The 21,863-nt window shown below is 45.6% G+C and overlaps 3 protein-coding genes across 3 annotated transcripts in view; 1 reads left to right on the top strand and 2 right to left on the bottom strand.

The window, feature by feature from the left end:
- Positions 1-20,532, top strand: part of CSF2RB (colony stimulating factor 2 receptor subunit beta) — a 29,691-nt gene extending 9,159 nt beyond the window's left edge. The window contains exons 5-14 of the mRNA XM_056846563.1: positions 4,283-4,454; positions 7,289-7,424; positions 9,075-9,235; positions 10,785-10,930; positions 11,013-11,175; positions 13,203-13,293; positions 14,744-14,813; positions 17,010-17,098; positions 19,440-19,450; positions 20,258-20,532. Of these exons, the coding sequence (XP_056702541.1) occupies positions 4,283-4,454; positions 7,289-7,424; positions 9,075-9,235; positions 10,785-10,930; positions 11,013-11,175; positions 13,203-13,293; positions 14,744-14,813; positions 17,010-17,098; positions 19,440-19,450; positions 20,258-20,532 (1,314 nt within the window). The remainder of the gene's footprint in view (positions 1-4,282; positions 4,455-7,288; positions 7,425-9,074; positions 9,236-10,784; positions 10,931-11,012; positions 11,176-13,202; positions 13,294-14,743; positions 14,814-17,009; positions 17,099-19,439; positions 19,451-20,257) is intronic.
- Positions 1-21,863, bottom strand: part of PVALB (parvalbumin) — a 179,728-nt gene that overhangs the window by 121,460 nt on the left and 36,405 nt on the right. The gene's annotated exons all lie outside the window — the stretch shown is intronic.
- Positions 1-21,863, bottom strand: part of IFT27 (intraflagellar transport 27) — a 195,563-nt gene that overhangs the window by 159,175 nt on the left and 14,525 nt on the right. The window lies entirely within an intron of this gene.

Here is a 21,863-nt window from a genome sequence, read left to right as displayed (position 1 = left end):
TTTTTGCAATTCACCGGGGATAAGTGAGATCATATGGATAAGAAATGTTTTGGTTCATCCAGTTTGGATGAAGCCTACTAGTTTCACAACTAATCTGGGGAGGACAAGGCTTCCATGGTGTAAAAACAAACAAACAGCTGTTACCCAAATCAGTTGGGTCTGACATGTGAGATGGGAGAGGAAACAAAACACTTAAGCAGCAGTAAATTTATCCTCCTAACAAGATATGTGTTTTATGTGCTGTCAAGTCTCTTCTGACTGATGGAGACCCTGTGAATTAATGACCTCCAAAATGTTCTATCATTGACAGCCTTGCTTAGATATTGGGAAGTGAAGGCCGTGGCTTCCTTTATTTCATGTTAGGTCTCCCTCTTTACCTAACAAGATAAACACTAGTAATAGAGAATCAGCAAGGAAACCAGAGAACATAGGCAGGTGAACTGTAGAAACCAAATAAAAACAATCAGTTTATCCAGTCCTAGTTTCAGGTAGCCAGCTCAAGGTTGTCTCTGCCTTCCATCCTTCTGAGGTTGGTAAAATGAGTACCCAGCTTGCTGGGGGTAAAGTGTAGATGACTGGGGAAGGCAATGGCAAATCACCCTGTAAACATAGTTTACCTAGTAAACGTTGCGATGTAACGTCACCCCACAGGTCAGTAATGACCCGGGGCTTACCTTTACTTAGTATGTAGTTGTGTTACTTTAAGCTAAGTTCCCAACTGGAATTATCTTTAGGATCCAAATTATGTGCTGCTTGGCTAGTCCAGAGCAAACCTACCCAGAAAAAAGAAATAGTTGATGGGCTTCCTGAAATGAAACTGGGAGGTGTGGAGGGGTTAATGGGAATGAAATTTAGGATAATAAGGAAGGGAGTCCCTGAACTGTATTCAATGGGAAGGAGCCAGTTTTGGTAGGGTGCAACAGTCCACAATGGAAAATAGGAGAACTAAGAGAGAGAGAATGAAAAAGAGGACATGAAAGGTTAAATTGAGAAAGGAAAGCTTAATAGAGGAAGAGAAATCATGCCCACCTGTCTTGAAGAGGAAAGATCTGATGCTGCAGTGTTCATGGTGATAGTGGAAGATGAGTTTGAATGGAAGCCACCTACAAAGAAGAAGAAGAGTTGGTTTCTATATGCCAACTTTCTCTGCCACATAAGGGAGAATCAAACCGGCTTACAATCACCTTCCCTTCCCCTCCCCACAACAGATACCCTGTGAGGTAGATGGGGCTGAGAGAGCTCTAAGAGAGCTGTGATTAGCCCAAGGTCACCCAGCTGGCTTAATGTGGACGAGTAGGGAAACTAACCCAGTTCACCAGATTAGCGTCTGCCGCTCATATGGAGGAGTGGGGAATCAAACCTGGTTCTCCAGATTAGAGTCCACCGCTCAAAATCACTGCTTTTAACCACTACACCACGCTGGCCCAGGGAGCCTCTGTTATGCCCCTGAATTTACCTCATTGCCAAATTGTTATTGGCCCAATATTGTGGTCTATCCTGGCATTGGACCAGGACATTATGTGTCATTGATGGGCTTTGGGCTGGATCCTGATTGGTGTAGCCTGACTGTGAGAACTTATTGGTATGTATTGAGAAGTTTGGACTGTGATAGGATAATGTACTTGTATAGAAAGAGGAGTACTAGAATATCCATGGAAAGTCCACCTTGGGACCTTGGGTAGGTGTTGAGATTGATATGAATATGCTGAAGGTATAAAAGAGATAATTATAGCAGTCCAGGAACTACATTTGCAAAGGATATCTTAATAGCTTTGACCATTTATCTTGCAAAGCCGGTGTCATGCATGGTCATTGTCAAGGAGGATTAAAATAGGGCTTTGGTCAATGGATCTCAGGTGTATCTGGGCTATTAGACTGTTCCCATGTACAGAATGCTTTCAATCAATTCTGTGCCTTGTTCAAAGTTCTTGCTTGGATGGGAACAGGAAAAATGTGTTTCTCCCTGTTATGGGTGTGTGTGATTGAATCAAGGGAATAACGATCCTTGTAATTGCATCAGGTGGAACCCTGGGCAGCTTGGTGTTCCCTAAGGCCCTTGAACTGTATGTTCCCACTGGCTACTGGGTTTCTCTTCCCCCCCCCCAATCACGAGAAGGGAAACTAACCGCAGGCGGTCAGGGGGGCATATAAGCAGGGGTCTGGTCACTGTAAGTTAGTTCTGTTCCCGTTCACCTAATAAAGCGGTTGCTGTTGGAACTCCGTCTCTGACTTCGTGTGTTCCCCCACGCAGACTTAACACTCCCCACTCTGACACCATGAGGTCAAATGATCTTGCGGCATTGTGTTACCTTATTCCTGATCCTTTAAAGTCCAGAGATCTTGTGTAGGAGGCAGTCATAAGAACATAAGAAAGGCCCTGCTGGATCAGACCAAGGCCCATCAAGTCCAGCAGTCTGTTCACACAGTAGCCAACCAGGTGCCTCTAGAAAGCCCACAAACAAGACGACTGCAGCAGCATTATCCTGCCTGTGTTCCAAAGCATCTAATATGATAGGCATGCTGCTCTGATCCTGGAGAGAATAGGAATGCAGCATGACTAATATCCATTCTAACTAACAGCCATGAATACCTCTCTCCTCCATGAATATGTCCACTCCCCTCTTAAAGCCCTCCAAGCTGGCAGCCATCACCACATCCTGGGGCAGGGAGTTCCACAATTTAACTATGCGTTGTGTGAAAAAATATTTCCTTTTATCTGTTTTGAATCTCTCACCCTCCAGCTTCAGCAGATGACCCCGTGTTCTAGTATTATGGGAGAGGGAGAAAAACTTCTCCCTGTCCACTCTCTCCAAACCATGCATAATTTTATAGACCTCTATCCTGTCTCCCCTCAGCCACCTTCTTTCCAAGCCAAACAGCCCTAAGCGTCCTAACTGCTCCCCATAGGACAGTTGCTCCAGTCCCCTAATCATTTTGGTTGCTGTTTTCTGCACCTTCTCAAGCTCTGTAATATCCTTTAATATCCTGTAATATCCTTTGGCCTATACAAAACCCATGCCTTAGGTTTTGTATAGGCCAAAGAATCCTTTTTGAGGGATGCACCCATAGTTGATATTCATGGAGGTCCTTCAGGCTAGGTAACACAGCATGAGTTTACACTAGATTGTTCCTGGTAATACTTTAGTGGATGAACAGTGTGATCCTATGCTCAGTTATCCCAGTCTAAGCCCACTGAAATCAATGGGCTTCGACTAGAGTACCTCTGCAAATAATTGCCCTAGAAGACTGCTAAAGTAAGAGAATCCTTCTGCTTGGGTTAATGCATTCATTCATGGTAATGTGAACATTCTGTCCCTGGGCTGAAACATCTGCTCTGTAGAAAAGCCATGACGTCAGCTGAAGGGGGGCAGGTGCCAATTTGATCAGAGCAGCAGTTAGGTGAAGGATGTCAAACCGTTTCCCTGTGCCATTTTTTCCCAATCAAAATCAGCCCCCTCTCCCCGCTGCTGTTCACCCCATGTGGAGAAAATGCGGGTAGCCGAGTAGCGATGTCTCAGTTAGGATCAATCAGGACTTGCACGTCAATGCTAAATAAAACAAAAGTCCATTGGAACATTAAAGACTAACAGCGCTTACTTCATATGAGCTTTCATGAGTCCCAGCTCACTTCTTCAGTGAGCAAAAGCTCAGACTGAAATAAATTTTGTTAGTCTTTAAGGTGCCAACGGGACTTGTTTTGTTTTGCTACAAAAGACTAACATGGCTACCCCTTTTGTAAATATCAACGCTAAGCTGCTTTCGTTGGGCTGATGATGAACTTGCCGTTGCATTCAGAATCTGAGAAAGGCAATAGAGAGCTTGTTCTTGAGAGAGATACATTTCCCACAAATACTTAGGTATTTCATTTCATTTCCCCTCTGTTCAACAGGATTCCTTTTCCACCAATTTCTGCAAAGTTTCCTGAAATGTTCAACACTGAAAGGATAGAATGTTTGACATTCTTTCATTACAGATTGAAACACAGATACTATAAGAACAGGCTATGGTTTTTCTTAGCCATATATAGATGCCATACTGAGTCCAACTGAGTTCATGTACCTTAGGACCTTCTACTGTTACTAGCAATAGCTCTCTCTATGCTCTCAAGTAGAAACAGGTTGTTTACCAACACCTGTTAATTCAGATCCTTTAAGTGGACTTAACAGGATTGAACCTGGGGTCGTTTGCAGGCACAGTGGTGTCTTTCCATCATGGAAGAGAGTCTTCCTGTGCTCCCTTCCTTCATTCCCCTTTCCATGACCATCTCTCTCACTCTTGACAGAGCTCTACGTCTGTGTTCATCTCAAACGTCTCACACTGCCTTCTCCATCGCGGTGATCTTGTGACTGGGAGTGCCTACATTGCTCGTGTTCGAAGCAAACTACGCCAAGATGGTCGTCTTTCCGGTCGTTACAGTGAATGGAGCTCTACTGTGAAGTGGACAAATCAGGAAGGTAAAAACCCTGGAGCAAAGGTGCACATGAATGCTTGCGAGTCATGATGACAGCAGACACTGGTCGTGGATTGCATCTGAGCTAGTGAAAGTTCAGTATGCAAGCTGGCATATTAAGATTCAGGCTTGAAATTCAAGTAGGTGTGGCGTTGAGAGTGTTAGATTGGGATCTGGGAGACCCAGGTTTGAATCCCCACTGTGCCATGGAAGCACTCCAGGTGTCCTCGGGCCAGTCACACACTCTCAGCTTAACCTCCCTCACAGGGATATTGTGAGGATAAAATGGAGGAGGAGAGAATTAATATTGCAAGCTGCTTTGGGTCCCCATTGGGGAGAAAAGAGGGGTATAAATGTCTTAATAAAGAGAGAAATAGTGACAGTTAGTACAAAATGCATAATATGATGTCATCCTACTTTGCCTGCCCCCAAAAGGGGAAACCAAGTGGAGTGTGGGCAGAGAAAAATCACCTTGTGATAGTATCATATCACTCATTCTGTATCACTAAGTATTATGGGAGAGAAAGAGAGGAAGAAGGTGAGATATGGGGGTGTGGTTTTTTGTGGCAGACTCATGTCTGCTGCGATACCCTCATTTCAGCTTTAGGTTATGTTCACACTAGTCAATTTTCTTGTGAGCAACAATAAACTGACTGCATCATGGCAAACAGAGGGCCGAAGTAGGCAGTATGTGTGAAAGGAGTTGGGTTGGAGGTCCCCTGACCTGACTTGTGTCACAGGAAACATTGGGGAACCAACCTTCCCAAGCAGTTTGGGCTCAGGAGCCTGGGACAGGGGGAGGAGGGGCTTCAGACTCCCTGCCACACTGTTTTCCTAAGCAAAGGAGCCATGGAGGGGGTCCTGTGTGCCCCACGGTGGGGTTCCATGTGCTGCAGTCAGTACACATAGTGCCCTACAGTGGGGCAAACAGAGCCCTCATGGCCATTTCTGCTTGGAAAATGTAATGGGAAGGAAGACTGAAGCCCCTCCCCCATGCTCTGCTCTTCCAGGCCAAACTGGGCTCCGAAGCGCTTAGCAATGTTGTTCCTATGATGTTACATGTGACCCCGTCCCAATTCGTGTCACGTGCGTCCTTGAGTTTGACCCTCAGTCTGTTGCTGTGCGTGTGCTCTCTCCTCCTCCCTCCCCTTGTACATGAAGAACACTTGACGGCCTGGCTTGGGAATCTTTGAATCCAGATTCAATTTGCCAAGACCTACGAATGCAAGTGCAGGGACAAAATGGAGCTTCTTTGCCCCTAACTCCTCTCCCCAGATTCAGGATTGTTTTATCTCACACATGTGTGCAGACTGTATTCAGGAGGAGAATTTGTGGCTGGCACAGAACAGATTGTTATGATAATATACCTAAAATCTCTAGATGATGGCAGACTCTACTATGGGGATTTGGGTCCAAGAGTCTGAGCTGTATGTGCAATCCAGAGTTTCCAAGTGACTCAGCTTTTGGGGGAAGTGGAAGGTTGTGGGCTGCGAGGGGTCACAGGATGGGAAACTGCATCAGTTCATGTGGGAGAAGACATCAGACTTGCAACATGCAACGAGTTTCAACAGAGAGATAACAGAGTGGCCTTTTATAAATTTATTTACTTTATTTATACCCTGACTTTCCCCCATTGTTCTCTTCTCCTTCATTTAATCCTCACAGCAACTCCGTGCATTAGGTTAGGGTAAACGTGTGTGACTGGCCTTTTCGTGTGGTGTTTTCCCCATGCATAGAAGCACATGTGTGCATCTGTTAGGTACAGAACAAAAAGAATGGTGTAATCACACGAACGAGCATAGGGTGACTGGTTAAGGTGACTGTGCACCGGAAAGCTTTCTGATACATTATGGCTCAAAAACATTTAAAAAAGAAAAAGAAGGATGAGTACCACCAATGAAAAAACAGCTTTGAGATTCAAGGCATGGCTTGGATGCAGAGTTTGGGAACATGCCCAGAGATAGAAATATTAGAGTCACACATGCTACTGGGATTTCAGCTTGCTTCGAGAAGTCTGTTGGTCTCTGCCTAATTTGCCTGCTAGGTGGGGCCAGCCATGCTTTCATATGCACCCCCCCCCCAAAAAAAAAAAAAAAAAAACCAACAACCCAAAGTGACATAATACGTTGGGTGGATCCAGTGTTGAATGGTGATGCATGCTGTAAACTTGGTGGTAAAAGGGTACTGTCATGCAATACTGAGACTACTGTTGATCATATGTGCAGTCCCTTTGAGGATGCTTTTTGCAGTGTTTTATCAGTGTGCATTAGTAATATGGGGATGGGGAAATGCAAATGCATTGAGCTACACATTATCTAGGAATTAATTTTAGACATTCTCCAGAACTAAGAGGGTGTAGATTGCAGGACTGAAACAGCAGTACAAGAACAGACAGGGGAAAATCCACTCAGTCCTCCATCTGCTAAGTTCCAGATGTCCCACACCTGAGCTTCAGATATGATACCATGCCCCACCTCTGTTTGTTTTAGCCAATGCTCTTTTCAGTACCCCAAAAGCAGCAGTCTTGTCTGACATCTATGCATTCAAGCGCCTTCTCCGGTACCCTAAGGAATGGGCCTGTTGCAAGGGTGAAGAAGGCCTTTAGGAAGGCATGCAGATCCTTTCTATTTGTGAGAACATTTGGCTGAGCGGATTTTGATGGCATTTATCATTTATGGACAGATTGATGCTTCTTATGTTTTCCCCCAGTGGGATTAGATGGTTTTATTTGGTTGCATAAAGCTGTTTTTAAGCTCTTTGTAAGCCGCCCTGAGTGATGGAAAGGGTAAGGTATAAATATTTTAAAAAATAAATACATATTTCTGGTTTCTCTGCTAGGTGACGAAGCGCAACCCAAGAACCTTTGCTGTCTATTTAACGGCATAGATCGGCTAAACTGCAGCTGGGAGGTGAGACGAGAGCTCACCAGTTCTCTCTTGTTTGCACTCTTCTACAAAATCAGCCCAGAATCCGAGTAAGTGAGCTTTCTTTGAGCAAAGCTGTCTTGGAGTCTGCTCTTGGAGTCTGTCTTGGAGTCTGCAAAGCTGTCTTGGAGTCCCCCTCCATCCTCCATTTGTGCAGTATATATAAATTGGCCTGTGGATTCTACACAGCAGTGCATCGTGGTGTAGTGGTTAGGAGCAGTGAACTCTAATCTGGAGAAGTGGGTTTGATTCCCCACTCCACATGAAGCCAGCAGGGTGACCTTGGTCTAGTCACAGAGGGTAGGACTCGCAATAATGGGTTTATATCGAGGGTGGAAATGTACCGGCTGGGTATTAGGAACATTTTTTTACAGTAAGAGTTGTTCGACAGTGGAATCAGTTATTTAGGGAGGTGGTGAGCTCCCCCTCACTGAGCTCCCCCTTTAAGCAGACAAATACTGGTCAGGGATGCTCTAGGCCAGGGGTCTGCAAACTGCGGCTCCCAAGCCGCATGCGGCTCTTTGGCCCGTTGAGTGCGGCTCTCTGAACTTGGTTCGGAGCCCCTGCTCTTGCGCCAGCAGCCAGGCTGCGGTGCCGGCAGCCGGGCTGCGGAGCCGGCGCGCCTGAGAGAGAGAGAGCGGGCGAGCGGGCGCGCTGTCTCTCCCCCCACACACACACCGTGGAGAATGGCCGGGTCCCCCTTTCCCTTGCCCTCAATGGTTGGGAGGCTAAAGCCTCCCCTCCCCTCTAGCCACGTGATTGCTGGGCGGGCAGCTCGGCGGTTCCTGGCCCCCCCGCCTATCAGCTGTTGGGCGGGGCGGGCTTCCTTTGGTAGACCTGCTGAGTCCCATTGGGAGGCCATGTCTCCCCACTGGCTTTCTTGGTGGTAGACCTGGACTCCGAGGAGGGGGAAAAGACCTTCAGAGGCCAGGTCTACCAATTGGCTTCTATGGGCCTTCGGAGGCCAGGTCCACTGCCAAGAAAGCCAATGGGTAGACCTGGCCTCCCAATGGGACTCAGCCGGAGGCCAGGTCTACCAACAGGTTTTTATGGCAGTAGACCAGGCCTCCAGACAAGGACTCCGGACGGGGAGGGGGAAATGGCAGGGACTTACAATTTAATTTTTATCAATAAATAAGATCACTATTAAGTATGATATCAGGTTTTATTCAGTGTACCTATAGTTTAATTAAGACTTAAAACTTTAATTAAAGTTTATTAAGTTAATAAACAGTGTACCTACCTATATAGTTTAAGAAATTTGGCTCTCAAAAGAAATCTCAATCGTTGTACTGTTGATATTTGGCTCTTTTGACAAATGAGTTTGCCGACCCCTGCTCTAGGCTGATCCTGCATTGAGCAGGGGGTTGGACTAGACGGCCTGTATGATTCTATGATTCAACTTTATGATTCAACTTTATGATTCTATGACAGTTCTCTTAGAGCTCTCTCAACCTTGGCTACCTCGCAAGGTGTCTGTTGTGGGGAGAGGAAGGGAAGGAGATTGTAAACTGGTTTGATTTTCCTCAAAAGGTAAAGAAAATCGGCATATAAAAACCAGCTCTTTTTCTGATGAAGTGATCTTTGACTCACAAAAGCTTATGATGGAATCAATTTCATTAGTACCACTAGCCTCCTGATTTATTCTGCTTGCCTTTTATTTGACTTAGCTTTTTTGCGTCATATTTCTTGTTCCTCAGAGAGACCACATGCTCTCCAGTTGAGGAAAAGGAATTGCCGGACACCCTCCACGTATTGCAGAGCTGCGAGATCAGTGTCGCCGACCCCGAGAGACTAAGCCGATACCTCATAACTGTGAGGCCCAAGGAAGAAGAGAAAAGTATTGAGCCCGTATGCAACAGTGAGCCTCTTTATTGATTCACGGGGGAGCTTGCAGGTGCCTATAATCCTCGATTTCATGGCCAACAGCCCATTCATGAAGAAAAAAATGTGAAGCGATCACATGACTGTAGCCATGGCAGATTCAACCAAAAGACAGACGCAGCAACCAACTGGGAGTAGCGCAATTCAAGAGACGTTTGCCTCTTGAAGAAATTACAAACCCAGGCACTAATGGTGCTTTTGCCATGATCACTTTTCCATGTGAGGGGACTGCACAGTCATAGGTGTACTGGATAGTGATGAGTGGATTCCTCTCCACTCACTTCAGAATGGGCTCATCTGAAGTATTTTCTGAAAAATCAGATGGTGGCTTATTTTTTTCTGAGTATATTCAAAACGTTCCTCTTGCAACAGATGATGCTTTAGGGATTAGGACAGGGCCCAAGTGTTTTACCCTGTGAGCCTCCAAATACCCCATCAGCTCCCCCAGTCCCTTCACCCCTGAGCTCTTCTCAGTCATTTCTGCCATTTGTTGGGGCAGTAAGGTTGCCATCCTCCAGGTGGTGGCTGGAGATCTCCCGCCATTACTACAGATCTCCAGGCAACAGAGAAAATAGCTGTTTTGGTAATTGGACACGATGGCATTGAAGTCCCTCCCCTGTCCAAACCCCGCCCTCCTCAGGCTCCGCCCCCAAATCTCCATGTATTTCCCTACCCAGAGCTGGCAACTCTAATTATACCCCATTGAAGTCCCTCCTCTCAGTAGAGATATGAGGCATTCTGGAAACTACTCATCTAAGGATTCCTTGCACTTGCAGGGACGCTACTGAATATGCTCACAACAGCATCCCAAGAACTAGCACAGAGATATGTAGTTTCCAGGTTGCCGGATTGCTAGAGTGAGACGTAGTGGTTAGAGCGTTGGACTAGGGTTGGGGAGACGAGGGTTCAAATTCTCACTTGCCATGACACTTACTGGGCCAGTTGTTATCTAAAATGGAGGACAGACAAACCATGTGCGCTACCCTGATCTTAGCAGGAAAAAAATGCACAAAATAAATAAATATACCAAGTGCAAGGAACCTTGGGATATGTAGAGAGAGATCTCAGGACATGTGCCTGAGATCTCTGCTGAGCATTCAGGTACCTGGAAAACAACATGTTCCAGAGTTATTTGCTAACTTATGCTAGCTCCAAAGCTCAGTTTATGTCCTCAGGGATATGGTACTCAATATGTAATACAACCTACTACAAGCAAGCTGGAAATATTCATACACTGGACCAAATTAAAACAAACACTAGTGGCATCACTAGTTTTGAGGTGCATTTGTACTTTATATGATTTTATCTTGCCCTGGTTCTGACTAGGTTGGCAATAATCCTTCAGCCTGCTATGATCCACATTGTAAAAATAACTGGTTATTGTTTTCTGCTAAACATGTCCCTTGCAAGCACAGAAGGATGCTTTGTCCATGGACCAGTACCCCCTGGGAAAATGCCAGAGAAGTGAGGGCAGGAAATTAATTAGATGGATGAGTCTACAGCCTGATACAGTTTCTGTTTTCTAGTCAAGGCAGAGCCTCCTAACGGGCTCTCTGTGACAAAGTTGAACAACCAGCCATACAAACTGTGGTGGAAAGAGATGAAACACGAGGATTTGAGGGAATATCATTATCAAGTCTTATACTGGGAGGCTGACAAGACGTCTGAGAAGGTAAGCAGCAGTTCATGGCATCACAGTAGGTGAACAAGACCGGGAACTGAAAAATAATAATCCCCCCCTTTTTCTTTCCCAGACCCAACTTCAGAACATCAGTGAAAATGTCTTTCAGTTCATCTTTCAGTCACTGGAATCGGGAACCCGCTACAAGGCACGAATGCGGGCAAAAGTACGCTATGGTTACATTGATAGCCCTTGGAGTGCGTGGAGTGAAGAATATGAATGGGTTACTGAAAGTGGTAAGTAACAGGGATTTCTGAATGAGGGCACTTAGGCCCACTTTTAGTGGGAGGGAAGGAATGAAGGGGTTTGTCCCGGACCTCACGCACGGAGGGGGACAGAGCAGCACTGACAAGTATTATGATTCAGTGTCTGAAATTATCTGATCCTTTTCCTTCCAACACAGTACCAATGGTCAATGCAAATGTAACCCTGGGACCAGGAGCATATTCAGCACTTGGCGATTGCCCCACATTTCACTTACAGGACTTCAGTGGAGGGTCAAGCTCCTAGAGTACTGTTTCATCGGCGGATTTAATCAATCATTAAGAAATGTTTCCTTTTCCTTTGCCCTGTCTCCCTAGGCAGGCCGATAGCTTGGCTGATAGCCTGGCTGGGGAACACAACAGTGGAACTGTCTCCCAGTCAGTGGCAGCAAAGAATACTTATTGGCTCAGGTCAAGTTCCACTTAGGCAGGAATGCCAATGTTTTCCCCTTCAGAATCCTACTAAGTTGTCCAAACCTACTAAACAGTGGGAGGATCCCATCTGCAGCAGATGTGCTGGCATTTGCTGATGAATCCAATAGTATTTTTGGTCTTTCAGGTGGAGATGTAAATATAGTATCCTGCTTTCTTGAATTCAGATATCACATATGGATTTTTTTTTAAAAGGTTGTATTCATAATGAGTTTATGACATTGAGAGGGTGCAGTGAGAAGAAAGAGGTAGGGAATCGGGTGAGCATTCCGCCTCTGGACTTTTCAGAGTTGTAACGAGAACCCAGAGGCGCTGGTGCTTTATTGGTCTCTCAGAAAGAATGATCATCCTGATGTCTTCAGAAGGAGGAATGGGTGGGGGGTGGAGAAAGGCCCTTTTAATTCATTCTTCATGGTTCTGTTGGTTCTTGGCAGTCAGAGGAAAAAAAGAGAGATCATTCAGTTAAAGACATTTGAGCCAGAATGGGCCCTCCCCCTTGCTTCCCTCTTCACCTTAGTAAATAAAACTGGTCACATCCCTGCTGCTTGGCGAAATGCAACTATTGTGCCCATTTACAAAAAAGGTCCTTATCACAATCCTTCCAATTACAGACCTATAAGTTTATTATCTGTAACTGGAAAATTATATGCCAAAATTTTGCAACTTAAACTCACCAATTGGATTTCACTCCTTAAAATCTTAGGCCCTGAACAAATCGGTTTTAGCCAAGGTAAATCTCTCCTTGATCACTGTATCCTTCTCTCCCACCTTATAAATAAATATGTCAAAAGAAGGAAAAGTAAGCCTTTTGTTGCATTCTTAGTTAAAAACATTTTCACTGTCTGGGTTTTAATTGATCAGTTGAGTTCTCAACTAAACTGATGCATACATTTGCATATGAGGAAAAAATGTTCTATGGGTGTGTTTGTTTTAGATGATGCATGCATAAGCCGCCTCAGGGATCGTCTTAGGAGAGGCATTCCACTCCTGCATGTGAGTGATGGGGAGTGCCTCTTCTCAGATGATTCCTGCTGTGGCACTCATATGCAATAGATTCCTTTAAATGTAATGTCTTTTAAGATAGCTCTTGTAGTTTTTATAAGTACTTGTAATGAATTTTTTAAAATTAATTTTTATGGACTTTGTAGATGATCAAAATGTTTTATCAATTGATATACTAATCGACTATTTATCTTCCTGTCTACTAACACATACACACACATCCCTGTTTGTGAAATAAAGAGCTTTGGATAATCTTATTGTGTAGAGAGGTTAATGAGATGTCACTTTAATGACAAAACGTATAGACCTGCAGAGTACAGCTGCTTTACTAAACAAAATATGGTGTCAGTAGATTCATGTGAGTCAGCCCAGCTGCCGAGGTGTTATGGAATGTTTGTAAACATTCCACTGCTCCGAAGTTCAAACAGCTGTCAGCACACAGTCCCATGCTCCATAATTCCTTAGCATTTTACATTTTCACATCCCATTCTATTTTTGATTGAGGATGGTTTTTGACTTTCATTTTGGTTTCTCGTCATTTCCCTTGGTGATTTTTTCTGTTTCAGAATTGCCTTTCTGGAGTTTTACCCTCGCTGTGCCAGTCTTTATCATTTTGGCTATGGTGGGACTCTACTGCAGCAAAAGATGTCTACTCAGGTATGCCGACATTGTGTATAGGATGGACTCCTGGATGCATTGGCACAATGGTGGACAGATGAATGTGGGGGGGGGCAGAAGGGAGGAGGAGCCAACCAGGCTCCCCTCTCTTGATTCTGAACCTGAGTGTAGATGTATTATAGCCACTACTGAAGCTGCTTTTAGTTTATTTCTTTTCATTTTCCTGCATAGGTGGCAAGATTGTTACTGTCCCGCCCATTTTCTCTGGCAAATTTCTGTTTTTCTTACATTTCTTTAGCAGCCTTTCTAAGCAGTTTGATGCTATTTTAATGCCATTTGATGACAATTATATTTTATATGTTGTGTATCTGCAACTGATGCAAAAACAGGCATCCCTTTTAATGGACATATTTCTTATCATGTTTCATAGACATGGGGGGGGGGGGCAGAAAGATAACAACAGTTTTGTCCCAAGTGTGGGGAAACTGTAAAGAAACCCAAAGGTTTGAACTGAACCAGTTATCATGAAATTCAGTGCCATCTCTAATGGCTTTAAATCACTTTGGCAGCAGAAATCCGCAAAATGAACTGTTTGTGTGTAGCATCCTGCCACACAGACCAGGTCATTTTCACCATGCCGTTACTAATGTCCCAGAATAAATCTTTGTAATGGTGAGCCATTACATCTGAACAGCTCAGCTTGTAGAAACAACCACCAAGTACAGCAACTTTCCTTGGGTGGCGATAATATGGAGAACTGTCTCCCACTATACTTGGAAAGATGCAAACAGATAAAGGCAAAATGCAAAATGTCATGGTAGTTATGGGGCTTAATTTGGGGCTGAGGAATCTCAGGACTGCAGGGCGAACACCATCCCCTTCAATTTCCTATATGATCATTTGTCATTTCCTCATGGTGAGTCCAGTTAAACTTGCCTCACCTGCATTTGGTCCCCTCCTACATCTGTCTCTATAAATAAACAGGTAGGAGCTGGTCCAGGAGAGTTTTCCAAGAGGAGAGTATGTCAGCAAAATGACCAAGATGCCTCTGAGCATAGTTTTTAAAGTTTGCCCAGTTGCTGGATTGGCATCAGTAAACCTCGGAGAGTGTTGTATGTTTCCTCCAAATTAAAACTAATAAACATGATTCAAATGCCTCATGGAAACCACTTGGAAACAGCTTTCATGTGGCTGTGGTAATGGGTACAGCAGCTCACCATATGGGTCACCCTTGACCCCCCCCCCCCGGAGAATATTCACACCTATCCCAAGCATCTAGCAGTGGTGTGGCGACTCTTCATGTGACAGAATTGATTCATGTGGTGAATTATGGATGTCACGTGGGAGCAGGTTTCATGTGGAGGTTTCAGCAGGCTTCCAAGTGACATTTCTCATGTGTAGGTTGTCCCACACTGGCCACAGAGTTCTGAGGCAGGTGAAACTCTGCTTGGTCTGATATATTAAAGCAATTCTTATGTTTCTACCACAGAAAGAAAAGGGAATGGGAGAAAAACATTCCAAGACCTCCTAGTACATTTCTGCTCCCAGATTATTTTATGGTAAGTGACCTCTTATTGGATTCTTCTTCAAACACCCCATTGGGATTCTTTGTTTGATGACAGCCCACAATGTTTCTACACTATGTATTGGAACTCAGTAAAGGGTTTTAAGACCAAGCAACATCTCTTTTGAAGGTTAGGCAACCTTCCTTTCCATTGCCACACTCCTCCATGGTCAATCAGAGCATTTCATTTTATATATCAGAGGACTGGTTACCTCCTTGCACCTCAAGAGGTATGGATTGCTCTGGCTCAGAACATGAGGCTCAATGCATAGAGTAAAATAGCACCTCTCTTCAACTTGGTAGTTGCAAAAGGTGATAAGGCACCTGTACCTTTCTTATCGGTGCAGAAAAGGGGAATTTCATCACAAGCAAGGTAAGCTGCACCTGCCAGTAGTCTCTCATCTGCACAGGTCTACCCAGTCTGCCTCGCAATGAACTTTCTTAGCCACAGAACCTTGCCCCTAAATGGTGGCCAGATAATGGCAGGGCAGCAGTAAGAAAGCAAGCTGGTTTTACAACACCCAGAGTGCATGGGAGGAGAAGGAGAGGAGAGTTGGTTTTTATCTCTACCACTTATGGGAGACTCAAACTGGTTTACAATAACCTTCCCTTCCCCTCCCCACAACAGACACCCTGTGAGGTAGGTGGGGCTGAGAGAGCCCCAGAGCTGTGACTTGCCTGAGGTCACCCAGATGGCTTTGTGAGTAGGAGGGGGGGAATCCAGTTAACCAGATTAGCCTCCCCCGCTCATGTGGAGGAGTGGGAAATCGAACCCGGTCTCCCTATCAGACTCCACCGCTCTTAACCACTACACCATGCTGGTTACTGCATCCCATTTTGTAGGAAATCCCCCCCATCAGTTTCCTTCTTACGATGAGTTCAGCTTTGAGCTAATGTCTGCAGTTTCTGTAGGTTAAAGAGGTATAGGATATATGCCGACAGGCGGGATAAGGGCTCTCTCGCTTGTCTTGCAATACCACCGCTGCATTCCCAGAAGGGCATTTGGAGCCCTCTGAAGCACAGCTGTCCTATAGCAGCACTGAGAATGAGGCACTAGGATGGCAATACTGATGACAAATGCTACCCCCCAGGTAGGGGTTTGGCCTTTGTACCAGTGTGAGAAAAAATTTTGCTCTCTGTGCCAGTGCTACAATTCTTTATCCTGGGTCAGATGGAGACAGAGATATTTTTACCCCTACAAACAGGGTTAGAATCATAGAATAGTTCTGTGCCTTTTACCTGGGTAGTATTTTCGCAAGAGATCTAATCAAGAGAGTCTTTAAAAAATAAAATCATAAATCAACACAGTGAACCTGGCACGCTATATTTATATCTCTCAAGTTGCATCACCCTGTGTTTCCCCCTATCTGCAGTGCCCTGTGACCTTCCTGAGCAAAACTACCAACATAGGCAAACATTCCACGATAGCAGCAACAGAGACCTTTAGACCTACTAGCCAGATCAGGGCTTCTCCGCTTCTGCAAGCAGCTCCTTGCAGCATTCCATGGTCCCTGTTTTCAATTTACTTCTGACTTCGCCTTAGAATCCTTGTGGGTTATTAGGGATCAGCTATGACTGGAGGATCCCAATTCTCCAGGAGCTCCTCGGGAGCTGTGTGTCAGGCTAGCACCTGACCTATCTTGCCTATCGTGCCATCATATTGTCTGTTTGTATTCCACCATTCCCTACGTGTGTTTCCAGCATGCAAGCACAGGAATGCAACAGGGTGTCGCCCGTGGGACGTGCAGGTGGGGAAGATCAAAACAGCATCAAAAAGCAGGTGAAAGCATGCCCTACTTAGCCTGAGACAGAATCACTTGTTCAGGCATCTTGGACTATTCTTTTGAGATCAAGGAGCTGCTGCCATTACATTCAGTGTAACGGCTTCTAAATTCACATCGCTGTGAGTCCCAAACAAGCTAATGCAGACACAGAAGAGAGAATCTAACTGTGTCTGTGAAGTCACACATGGGTGCAGAGCAGAAAAATAGCCACTTGCTGTAAAAGCACAGAAGGGCCCTGAATCAGCACCAAAAATTATGACCCATCTGGGAAGAATTTACAGACAGAAGATAGTTAGAGTTTTACCATACATACCGGCACAGTTATGGCTTGTTCCCTGCATTCTAGGCGAGCTCCCTATATGCCACTGATTTAGGGAAAACTGATATTTATTGTTTTTTCTTCCCAGAAAGTACAGCTGCCAGACAGCTCTGAGGAAAGCAGCAGACAGAGCTCTTTAGAAGAGGAAGAGTTCGACAGCAGCAATGCATTAGACAGGTAAATATATTAGGCTAAGCATTGCCGGATTTTTCTGGGGAATGCAGAGTAGAGCCTAAGTTTCAGTTCCACTTGTCAGTGACTGAAGACAAGGAACGACTGAGCAGCACAAAACGGTTCTAGTTAGGGCTGTTGAATTAAAAAAAATTCGGTATAGTTCGGATTCGGCCGAATTCAGCCCGTTTAGATTCGGGATATGCCGAAGTCCGAACTCCCCCACTTCGGATCCGTTCAATTCGGCGGGAATTCAAAGTTCGGAAAAAAATTCGGCCGAATAAAGCCATTAAAAACACAATCGCGCCTTTCCGCGGCTGGGGGGGGGGGCATTTTTGGGGTTAGAGGTCCCAAACTTTCGGCAGAGCTTCAAAGGACATTTATTGAAAGACTCCCCAAGTTTTGTAAGGATGGGTCGGGGGGCTGAGATATGGGCCCTGAAAGGGGTCCCCCCCCACCCTTAATGTGCATCTCTCAGCAGAGCTTGCCGCCCACGCACAAAGCTCCCAGCCCCGACAACAGCTGAGAAAGCAACTGCAAAACAACTGCAAAACAACACAACCTTGTTAAACAACACCTTTGCAACACACAACTGAAACCTCCCCCCTCAAACCAGGGACCGAGAGACTCGAGGGGGAACACACACCCCAGGCAGAACCGACGAAAGCCCCCTTTGGCTTCCCCCCCACCCACAGAAACTGCTCCCTCCCCACACACACACAGACTCTGCTTTCCCCCCCACACACACACACATACACAGGAGAAAAATTATAGATTAAAGCCCCCAAAGGGGTCTTACTGTGGCTGTCTTCTGTTCCATCAAGAGGGGCTGAAGAGGACTTGTAATCCAAGATGATTCCAATTAGGCACGGACGTTTTGCTCTGGAGATGCACAGGATCGGCTGATCCATTCATCCCAATAGGGAAAAGGGGAAAGGGGAAAGGGGAAAGCCCATATCTCGGGACCCCCTGACCCAATGTTCATAAAACTTGGGGGGTATCTTAAGAACACTGGTCTGAAACTCCGCTCAAAGTTTGGGATCTGCACCCCAAAAAATGCGCCCCCTGCAGCCATGGAAGGAGAAAAGGGGGGGAGGCGATATTTCTGCCCCCACTGAACCCATCTTTACAAAACTTGGGTAGTATCTTAAGAATAATTGACTGAAGCTATGCTAAAAGTTTGGGGGCTATATCCCCAAAAAAGCGCCCCCTGCAGCCACATAAATGGAAAAAGGGGGGAGGGAAAAGGGGGAGAGCCCATATCTCGAGACCCCCTGACCCAATGTTTACAAAACTTGGGGGGTATCTTAAGAACACTGGTCTGAAACTCCGCTCAAAGTTTGGGATCTGTACCCCCAAAAATGCGCCCCCTGCAGCCATGGAAAGAAAAAGGGGAGCCCATATCTCGGGACCCCCTGACCCAATGTTTACAAAACTTGGGGGGTATCTTAAGAAGCTTCATCTGAAGTTCCAGTGAAAGTTTTGTGTCTGTACCCCAAAAAATACGCCCCCTGCAGCCACAGAAAGGAGCGAATGTGCACAAGCACCCCCCCACACACACACACGAGGATTTCGCTCTCTCTCTCTCTCTCTCTGGCCGGGCCGCACATCAGCTGATTCCTCCAGTACTCAATCCTGACTGATTGGCCAGAAGAAGACCCAGCTTGGCCACCGATTGGCCGGGGGAGGAGAATGCTGCTTACTGACGGTTATGCTGCTTACTGACGGCCCCGAATTTGCCGAATTTATTCGCGAACTCCCGAACTCGCTGAATTCGGCCCCCCCGGTTGCCCGCCAGTTTTGAGTTCAGTTCCTCCCGAACTAAAAACCACCAAATCAGGGGAAATTCGGCTGATTTTCAGTTCGGGCCGAACCGAATCAACAGCCCTAGTTCTAGTTTGGAAGCAAGAAAAAAAATCCATGTAATAGCTTTTATTAAAGGTAAAAGTAGTCCCCTGTGCAAACACTTGGTCATTATTGACCCATGGGGTGACGTCACATTATGACGTTTACTAGGCAGATTATGTAGGATGAACCAATTTAACAGAAAACATTGTGCAAGTTTTTGAGCTCACCAGAACTCTTAATCAGGCTGGATATTACAAAATTTCAAAAGACACAAGGGCAGAAGGCGGATTGTTCAGGCCATGGTATTATGGTCTGATCTTGCATGCATCCTCTGTGAGATGCAAGCAGGCAACTGGCTTAACTTTATTGCTGAGGTGCTGAGTTACAGCATGGTTTTGGAGAAACTGTATTCAATCCATCTCCTTCATGGAAGTAGTTAGGGAATCAACCTGAGATAATCTTTTTATTAATGTTTTTTTACTTATTTTCTCTTCTGCAGGTCAATGCTGGGTAGATGTTCAGACTCTCTTGGAGCCGAGTCAGGGAAAATAAGACAACTTTCAGCTGTCTTTCAGAATATAGAAATTACTGAATTTTCTGAAGTCAAACTTGACCAGTGTATGAGTCACCCTGAACCACCCCCCACACTTAACCATAGTCACAATGCTGAGATGGGTCTAGCTAAGAAGGGGTTTGATTTTAATGGTCCATACTTACTGTCCCTTCAAGAGTCACCTGTGCCCGATGTTTGGAAAGATACTGTCCCTTTAGAAATGAGGGAGACAGCAGGGTGTATGCAATATGTGGAACTGCCCCATGGATCATGTCCTCAGGTTTTGCCGGTGGGAAAAGAGAAAGGGACAATTCCACCACTCTGCACTGTCCATTCTGAGGGAGAGGAGAAACTACCACTTTCTGGAAGAAGACAAGAAGTATCTGAAGGCCAATTGGCAAGTGGCATATTGAAAAAAGGGGGAAACAAAGGTCAGAGGCCACGAAGTCCTACCAGCACCAACCATTCCTCAAAAAATGGGATTTTGGATTATATTACCACTGCAGATCTATCAAGGAACACAGAGCGGGGTACTTCACTTCTGGTACCCGAGGTGGCTTTGAAGGACGGGAGGCTCACTTGTGCCACTATGGAAACATCTGCCTCACAGCTGTCCCAAACAACAGATGGTCCCTCCAGCTCAGAGTTGTACCAGAAGAAAACAGGCATTGTTCTCCCACCTGAGGACCAAGCACCAACTATTCCTTCAGTAACATCCCAGGATATGTTTGGAGACTATTTTATGACTCCTCCTGATACCTTAGGATCTATGCCAAAGGAAAGACATGCTTTATCCCCAAAAGACCCTGGACACAACAAGGACTTTCTTGTGTTCAACCCCGATGGCAAAAGCCCCATTTTTTTAAGCCAGGTGGATGAATATTGCTTCTTCCCTGGCACCAAGCCTATCACAAAAACCCAAGAAGGATGCAAGGGGCACCAGCTTGCAGAAGACCGTCAGTCACTCACAAAGCAACCCTGTGAAAGCAAGTTGGTTGAGAGTGAGCTGCAGACCACATCTCACATCTGCCAAGTATGAGAAGGAGTGTACCTCAGTGAAAGCACTGTTAGTGTATGAACATGATCTCATTGCACTGTCCCTCCTTGGCGCTCCGTCCACGGCTAGTGCAAATCCTCACTGGCTGCCATACTTCAGAAAAATGCTTCATGCGGCAAAGATTCATGTGGCCACTGAAATATTTAAAAGTCACATGGCTGTGCAGTCCTAAGCAGAGGTACACCCTTCTAAGCCCATTGACATCAATGGGTTGAGAAGGCGGTAAATGTTCAGGATTGGACTGGTTAGTCTACCTTTAGCCCAAATTAATGCATCCTTTTCATGCCACAGCCCAAAGTGCTGGCATTGCTGTGCCAGTGTTGTGTACATTCGGGCTACTTAAAAGAGAAGTTAAATGTTACATTTGTGTTGCCACAATCTGCAAACATTCTCAGTTGGCCTCCACAAGAGAGCTCTTATTTTGAATAGCTAAGTAGCAAGCAGCCCTGACCTGGATGCCCCAGGCTAGCCTGATCTCGTTAGATCTCAGAAGCTAAGCAGGGCCAGCCCTGGTTAGTATTGGATGGGAGACCACCAAGGAATACCAGGGTTGCTGTGCAGAGGAAGGCACTGGCAAACCACCTCTGTTAGTCTCTTGTCATGAAAACCCCAAAAAGGGGTCGCCATAAGTTGGCTGCGACTTGACTGCACTTTACACACACAAGTAGCAAGCAAAAGAGTTGTACAGGACTTACAAGAGCGTGACTCTGCTTAGGACTGTACTTCTAAATTCCTATCGTTCCTCAAATTCAAGAGTATTATGAGGTATTCACTTTAGTAATCCTAGACTGGAATGACATCAGAATCGCTGGGCCCAACAACCTTGTTCTGAAATAGCTTTTCACATGCAATCCTGTTGTTGAGGCCCAACTAAGAATCTGAGAAGAGAGATTCTGAAATGATGGATATATAATGATGATGTGGGGAAATGGGACTTACATGCCTTCGCTTTTGCCCTGTGGGCATGAGGAAGTTACTTAGGGTTTCCAGGTCCCTCTTCGCCACCAGCGGGAGATTTTTGGGGCGGAGCCTGAGGAGGGTGGGGTTTGGTGAGGGGAGGGACTTCAATGCCATAGAGTCCAATTGCCAAAGCGGCCATTTTCTCCAGGTGAACTGATGTCTATCGGCTGGAGATCAATTGTAATAGCAGGAAATCTCCAGCTAATACCTGGAGGTTGGCAACCCTAAAGTTACTTAGTCTTCTTGGGTCACCTGCTTAGCCTGGCCCCTCTCTCTTCACTCCTGGTATCTCATTCTCTCTCTGGGTAATGTTTCCTGATACTGGCTAGTTCATTCTTAGGGCACTGTCCTCC

The sequence above is a fragment of the Euleptes europaea genome, chromosome 3 (assembly GCF_029931775.1).
Source record: "Euleptes europaea isolate rEulEur1 chromosome 3, rEulEur1.hap1, whole genome shotgun sequence".
In the NCBI taxonomy this organism is placed as follows: Eukaryota; Metazoa; Chordata; class Lepidosauria; order Squamata; family Sphaerodactylidae; genus Euleptes; species Euleptes europaea.
This window is presented reverse-complemented; position numbering and strand designations above follow the sequence as displayed.